General features: G+C 42.8%; 2 protein-coding genes across 2 annotated transcripts; both read left to right on the forward strand.

Moving 5' to 3' along the window:
* Positions 1-1,538: 1,538 nt before the first annotated feature.
* Positions 1,539-4,591, forward strand: AK88_04712 (TKL protein kinase; the record flags this gene model as incomplete). The annotated part of the gene is made up of 5 exons (XM_012482320.1): positions 1,539-3,186; positions 3,328-3,542; positions 3,714-3,831; positions 4,143-4,244; positions 4,416-4,591. 5 exons carry the CDS (start codon positions 1,539-1,541, stop codon positions 4,589-4,591), a joined length of 2,259 nt encoding a protein of 752 aa, XP_012337743.1.
* A 1,311-nt stretch (positions 4,592-5,902) lies between these two features.
* On the forward strand, positions 5,903-6,796 carry AK88_04713 (uncharacterized protein; the record flags this gene model as incomplete). Its single annotated transcript, XM_012482321.1, has 1 exon — positions 5,903-6,796. The coding sequence occupies one exon, from the start codon at positions 5,903-5,905 to the stop codon at positions 6,794-6,796; it is 894 nt and encodes a 297-aa protein (XP_012337744.1).
* Positions 6,797-7,123: the final 327 nt, after the last annotated feature.

Genomic DNA, 7,123 nt, shown 5'->3' on the forward strand with positions numbered 1-7,123 from the left:
AAAAAAAAAAAAAAAAAAAAAAAAACCGCGAAATAGAAAGCAAAATGGCGAATAAGTCACACATAAAAATAAAATTTTCTTCTTGTTCTTCCGGAACAATTTTTTTTTTCATTTCAGCTAATTGTGTGCTAATGTAGAATGATGTGGTTGAACCCTGAATCTCCGGTTTCAAGTGCCTATGTGTAACTCTCATTTGGCGTGTTCCGCTTTGCTCAGCACGAATGGTGACCCATGCGTTGGTTCTGTGCATGCATGAGTGTATTTTTTCATTTTCACTTCCGCCCAATCATTGCATCTGTTTTTCTGCGCGCTGATTGGTTTGCGCCCCTTAGTCAAAACGCAGCCATGATGGTAAAGTCGGTGAATTCGATATGTTGATCAATTTTGTTGCTTTTTCCGGTTGGCAACTTACTCGCCATCCCACACATCTATACTTCATTCTTTCATGTGGGTAGTTGTAACTAGCCTTTTTTTTTTTTCTTTTTTTATTATTATTATTATTTATTTTATTTTTTTTTTTTATCTTTTTACAGTTCCGCTTAACCATCACCTGCACACCCTTATCGTTTACTTTGTGTACTCTGACATACTTTGCATTTTGTTTATCCCGAGTTACATTAGCTTATCACTTTTCCCTGTGTGTCGAGATTATCCACATCGAGTTACTTCGTGTCCTCGAGGAGTGCAAAAAAAAAAAAACAAAAAAAAACAACATTGCTATATTACACTGGTTAATATGTTTTCTGAGTTTATTGCAGTGTGTCCTTTTTCGTTTGCGCAAATACTTACCTGAACGCATCTGCCATTGGTACTGCCCTGCATATACCTACTCTCAGTCACACACACACACACCCTAACAGCTGCATCAAGCAACTTGAGGTGGTTTCTCTAGATACCCCCTTGGCTTCGAAATGCTCGTCATTTTGTTTCAAAATTTAATGCTACATTTGGAGAGATTTATATTTTACTTGGAGTTATCTCTCTTCTACCTAACAGCGCTTTTCCTGTGCAGTTGATTTATGTGTCGCATATCTGAGGGAACTTCTCGCGCGCGTATACTCGGTGAAGTGCTCCATTTGGGGACGGGCAAATAGGGAAGGGAACAAAAAAAAAAAAAAAAAAACACCCCTGAGGTGTGCGTCTTCCACGAGGTGCACTTGCCCCATTTGTTAAGAATTGGAGATAGGAAGTTCTCCACCGCTGCAGTGGCGAAAAGGGAAAAAAAAAAAAAAAAAACATTCAAGAGGGAACAATAATAGGGCCAACGTTCAAGACGGAATATCCGTTGCAAGGACAAGACAAGACAACACAAGACCGCGTCAGGTGGTGAACACGTGAAGAAATAATTTTGGTGGGTCAAACTGGGCACCCCGTTTTTTCGACCCCATCCTAATTAGAGAAGTGACACACGGGGGGAGCAGCTTCACAAAAAGGGAAGACACGCATGGTGGAGGGAGAAGCGAAGAGTAACGATTAGAAAAAAAATATATCATTCGAGGGCAAAGGAAAAATTGGTAATATAGGAAAAGAACACGACCATGGGGAGTAGTCCAACGCAGATGAAACAAGACGTGGTCACTGAGAGCGATCCGTTCAGTATGAAGAGAAAGCAGCAGAATGGTAACATCGTCCCCCCGAGTGGAAGAAGTCAAAAGGGAATAAGCCACAGAGTTAGCACAGTAAGAGTGACCTCCAAGTGCGCTCTGGGCAATGAGGAACAAAAAAGTGGGTACATCCCCTCGACAGGGGATCATATTCCTCCGGATAGTGTCAAATGTGAAAAGGAAGTCAGTTTCGCGGAGTGGACCTTTTACAAAGAGCAAAGGTGGTATGCGCATGGAAGCGTCTCCACGAACACATACTTTGACCAGTGCAGCTTTGATGAGAGCACCTTGCACCAAAAAAGCAATGAAGGTTATGTCTCCATGGGCACTGCCCTGGAGATGGAGGGGAAAATGACTGACCTGCGTTACAGTCAAAATAGCACTCTAAAGGAGGATAATAAAATGTTCCTATCAGAGCATGAAATTTTTTTTGCAAACGATGAGTTAGATGTGAAAGGGAAGAATGAGTCTGGTCAGAAAGGTAAGGTAGTAGATGGAGGAGGGGGAAAAAGGAGGGACGTTGTGTCTACTAACGAGGCACTAAAAAAGGGAAAATACCCTTCTGGAGATGTTACGACTAATTCGAAGAGCAGCCACGAAGATAAAACAAATGTTCATAGAAGGAAGAACCCATTGGGGATGTCTTCCAAATGTGAAGTTGCTAACCCTGTAAAGTGCAACACATCTGATAGGGGAAATAATGCAAAATTGCAAAGGGAATCCACGCACGTAATTTTAGAAGAAGCCCCTGTTACTGGAAAGAAAAGGACTTCCAATTCGACTGGGAAGAAGGTAGCAGATCACAAAATGAGTAATGCCTCGTCGTACGATGAACGCAAGAGGGAAGAAAATATTACCACGTCGAATTACACGTTGGATAATTGTACGCCTGTAGATCAAATGGACTGGAGAAATGACACGCTCTGTCATGAAAACAGTTTACAAAGTAGTCTGTCGAAGAGTGCCCATAGTTCTAGTTTAGTGGAGTATGTCACTTCTCAACATAGTAGCCTCACTACTGAGTATGGGCAGCAGTATCATGAGGACAGGCCTTACAGAAGCGAACGCACCACGGGTACTCGTCCTTGTGATAAGCCCTCGTACTTAAGTAGCCAAGTGCAAGATAGTCTTTACAATTCGGTTGTGAGGAGCATGGAGAGGGAAATTATAACCTTGGACGGGTTAGAGCAGAGGGGCGTAAGCGAGGCAAGTGGAAAGGTAGTGAAAGACGCAAGAGTGGATGGTGTACAGCCTAAGGAGGGGATACTTCCTCCAGTGGAAGCCCAGGGAGCGAAAGGCACCACATCAGAAGAACACGCAGTGAAAATATTTTTCAAGGGAGACAGAAGGTTCTTCAATTTCGATCTCCCCGCTAACGAAATAATCGAGCGGAAGAGCTTCGAATTAATGGAAATGATCAGCGAGGGAAGTTTCGGCACCGTTTACAAAGCCCTGTGGAAGAACAAAATCGTTGCTGTGAAAAAGTCTCACATACACATGTCCCTGGAGGGCATGCGCTCCATCGTGCGTGAGGTGAACACGTACCGCTCCGTTTCGCACGACAACATTGTGAAGTATTACGGTAAGGGAAGCGCGCGCGAGAGAGAGAGAGTGTGTTTTTTCTCGGTTTAGCAAATTAGCGGTTAAGCGGTTGTTTCATTGCATAGTTGTGCGAAGCGGGTTCAACGTACATTTATGCTTTTCCCATCTGTCCCCTTCGCAGGAGTCTGCATAGACGAAGGTTTCATAGGGATCGTCCTGGAGTATTTCCCCAGAGGGAACGTCTTCGACATGTTGTACAATGGCACGCTGATTGTGCCTTACGAGGTTCGCCTGCAGATGGCTGTCCAGCTGGTGCAAGTGGTTAACTATCTGCACTCGGTTAAGCGTTTGGTGCACCGGGATTTGAAAACGAGTAACTTTTTGTTCGACGAGCAGGTAAGACGCAGGGAGACAACCTAAAAAGAGGGCCCCGGGGGAGAGTGACAAAGGGAGCTTTTACCCATTGCAGATTCGCGTGTGGGTCACCCATCGTCGAGCGCTCCTCCCATAGCGCACTTGCCCATTTCATGCTGTGTCACTTGATGCCACGCTTCCCCATCCCCGCAGTACAACCTAAAAATATGCGATTTCGGAAAAACGAGGAAGTTAAACGAAGACGGGAAAATTATTTTAGAGGACAACGGAGGTTCCCCGAGATACATGGCCCCAGAGTGTTTCATCGAAGGTAGCACTGATGAGGGAATTGTACATATTCGTGTGTGCGAGTGACATTTCTCTTGTTACGATGCTGTGGTACATAGCAACTAGTTCGCTTTATTCACCTCTCAACGGTTTGTTAGAAGGGGGATCCACGAGCGCTATATTCCCCCGGGTCTTTGGTTCCTCCTTTTCGTGGGAGTGAATTCGAATTTAATTAGTTATGCTATGTCCACTCATTGATTTTCCAATCGTATTTTTGTTTTCTTCATTTTTCTATTTTTTGTGGTGTGTACTTTGATCCTCACTTGTAACCTTGTTGTTGTTCCCCCGTTGCAGAGAACTCCATAAATGAGAAGTCGGACATCTGGGGCTTGGCGTGTTGCCTCATTGAGATTTTCGCCAACCAAATTCCATTTCAGCACATAAAGCACAAGGAAGGTATGTGGGAGGGAGGCAACATCGGGAAAGTGGCGTGAACGAATGGACAATACATGGACGTAAACTATATGCTTTTGTACACTGGTCATGTGCATATTCGTTCTTCCCCGACTCGTAAAACTCACGTGAATGCATGCGCCCTTCACACACATACACACCTTCCCTTTTCAGACGTTGTCGTAGAAATTTTGGTCAAGAAACAGAAGCCAAACGTGCCTAACTGTTTCCACCCCCAATTACACAATCTATTAGAGAGAAGTTTCTGCATAGACCCAGAGGAAAGGCCCTCATGCGAAGAGTACCTACAATTGCTCCTCGAGTTTTATTCAAAAAATTCAGTGTGTTAAAAAAAAGAAAAGAAAAGTGAAGAGTAAATGGCATTTTCAAGACGTTTATGTCGCCTTTTTTTGTGCGTGTTTGAGATGGACACTTATCTGATTATGAGCCATTGATCCACTCCGTTGATCATCCTTGGCATGTCCTTTTTTTTTTTGTTTTTTTTTTTTAACGTGTCCTGATATACTTCCCCCCCACATTTGGGAACCTTTTTTATAGATTTTATTACATTGCACAAATTTGCCTAAAAGTGGTAGATGAAAATGGCATAACTGAGGAATTGTCCTAAATTCGCCATTGGCATGTTTGTCGTTTTTTTTCCAACATAGTTGTCCCCGGTGGGCAACACAAAGTTTGTTCTCACCTTGTGAGGGGATGAACAGGTGGAATTTACACCGTTAACACTTACGGAATTGGGGCGAAAGGGTGAGAATGCACGTCCATTCTGTGACTGAAAGTTCTCTTCTGTTTTGTAGGACCTAAACCGAATTGGGAGGACTCTTTGGTTCGAAGAAGAGGTGGAAAAATTCTTCTTACTGCCATTATGATAGGACACACAAAATGTGTTTACAGTGGACATAAGTTGTAACTCAGTGGTGTAGCTAGCTATTTTGAAGTAGCCAAACGGGAATTAAAAAAAAAAAAAAAAAAAAAAAAAAAAAATTACCACTATAAATATATAATTATATGTAGTGAAAAAAGCTAGCCATCTCGTCTAGCTTTTTTGTGAATTCAATTTTTATTCCTAGACAATCCATATGCACATTTTAAAATTTAAAAAAAAAAAAAAAAAGAAGAAAAAAACGTTGTAAGGCTATTGGGAGAAGACAAATGATTATCAACTCGTTGAGGCGTGGTAAAAAAGGAGCATATGAATACGAATTTAATTATAAAAGTTTTATTTTTTTTTTAAGTTTATTTTTGTTTTGAATTTAACTTTATAATTCCGTCCATTTTGTCAATTATTCCAATTTTATCTGCTTCAATTTTTTCGTGTTTCCTATCCGTTTTTGTCACAACAGTGTCTATCCGCCGAGCGCCACTTTGTACGAGTCTTTTCCAATTGCTTCATTTTTTTTTTTTTTGGGTTTCGTTTTTTCGTTTACTTCATTTGTTCACCTTCTGGCACGTGTCCACTCAAGCCTGCCCAAGTTGACCTACACTGTGCAGCCCCATATTGGCACCCCATTTTTGCGATTAAGGCAGTTAGAATTTCCCCCCGTAAGAGAGCAACACAAACGGAGAGGAGAAATAATAAAAGGTGGAAAAACAAAAAAAAAAAAAAAAAATAATAATAAAGTAATAATAAATAACAACACAAAATGAAAGGTGTACATGCCGTATCCTGCTTCATCCTCTTGTTGGCCAATGTCCACAATTCCGTGTCCACAAAAATGAACCTTGTGTCGCACAATTCTGTTCCCAGAATTGATCCCGAAGAAGGTTCCGACGAAAAAGTTATAACGTGTGTCACTAAATATATCATTAAAGGAGACTTAGAAATTGACGATGGAGGTTTTTGTAGCAGCAGCATAGGTTCGCAATCCCCGCCAGGATCATGCGGTGATGGGGGAGCGAACGCAGGAAATTATTGTGATAACTATTATGACATAACTTTACTTGTTGAGGAGTCTAGCTTTGTTCAGAGAGATTACTGGAAGAAAGGAACGATCCCCTTTTTAGAATCCATGGTTAGGAATGCCCGAGTGAGTAAGGACAAGGCACACATGTCCGTAGTGTTATTTGCGCGAGACCCACGTGTTATAATCCCATTCACTGATGAAGTTAGTCAAGATAAGGATAAGTTGATTGAGAGAGTTCGAGCCATAGATGACGTAGGGACTAGTCCTGACACGCTGTATGCATACGCATTGGAACACACCTTGGAGCATGTCATTTTTGGGGACGGCACCAGGAAGGATGCACCGAAGGTTGCAGTCCTGTTTTACTATGGATTTGATTATGGAGCAAATAAGAGCCTCATCCCTGATGTGGTGGAAGATTACAGACAGAAGAACGTCAAGCTGGTGATAGTTGGAATCGCCTTAGGGAACAGGGACAATGCATACTTGCTTGGGGGCTGTGCCATCGGTGACGAGAACTGCGCCAACGTGATATTTAAGCCCTGGGACTTTGTAATCCCCGCAGCTGCGGAGGTGAAGGAGAAAATATGCAGCAAAGGACACAGCGAGGGGGATTCCACCTCTACGGACTGAAAAGGGTGGAGTGCACCCGAACGGGCGGCTCGGAGTAGGTAGGTGAAGATGCCCCAATCTGTCACAAGATTACACAATATGCAAATGCCGCTACATCCGAGTCGTTTAAAACTGGCACATGGGGGGTAGAAGCCCTTCGGTCGCGCGTTATGTTAAGACTGGGCTGCGTTTTTCGAGGCAAGAGACACACCTCCGTATTGCCAATCTTTATTGCATCTCCGCGCCAAAGAGTTTCATTTGTGCTTGTATATACATCTGCACACGAGCATACATGTGTCAGCATTGCTCCCTCTGGTGGAAGCACCTGGGTACATTCCAATGTGCACA

Source organism: Plasmodium fragile, assembly GCF_000956335.1.
Source record: "Plasmodium fragile strain nilgiri unplaced genomic scaffold supercont1.73, whole genome shotgun sequence".
Lineage (NCBI taxonomy): Eukaryota > Apicomplexa > Aconoidasida > Haemosporida > Plasmodiidae > Plasmodium > Plasmodium fragile.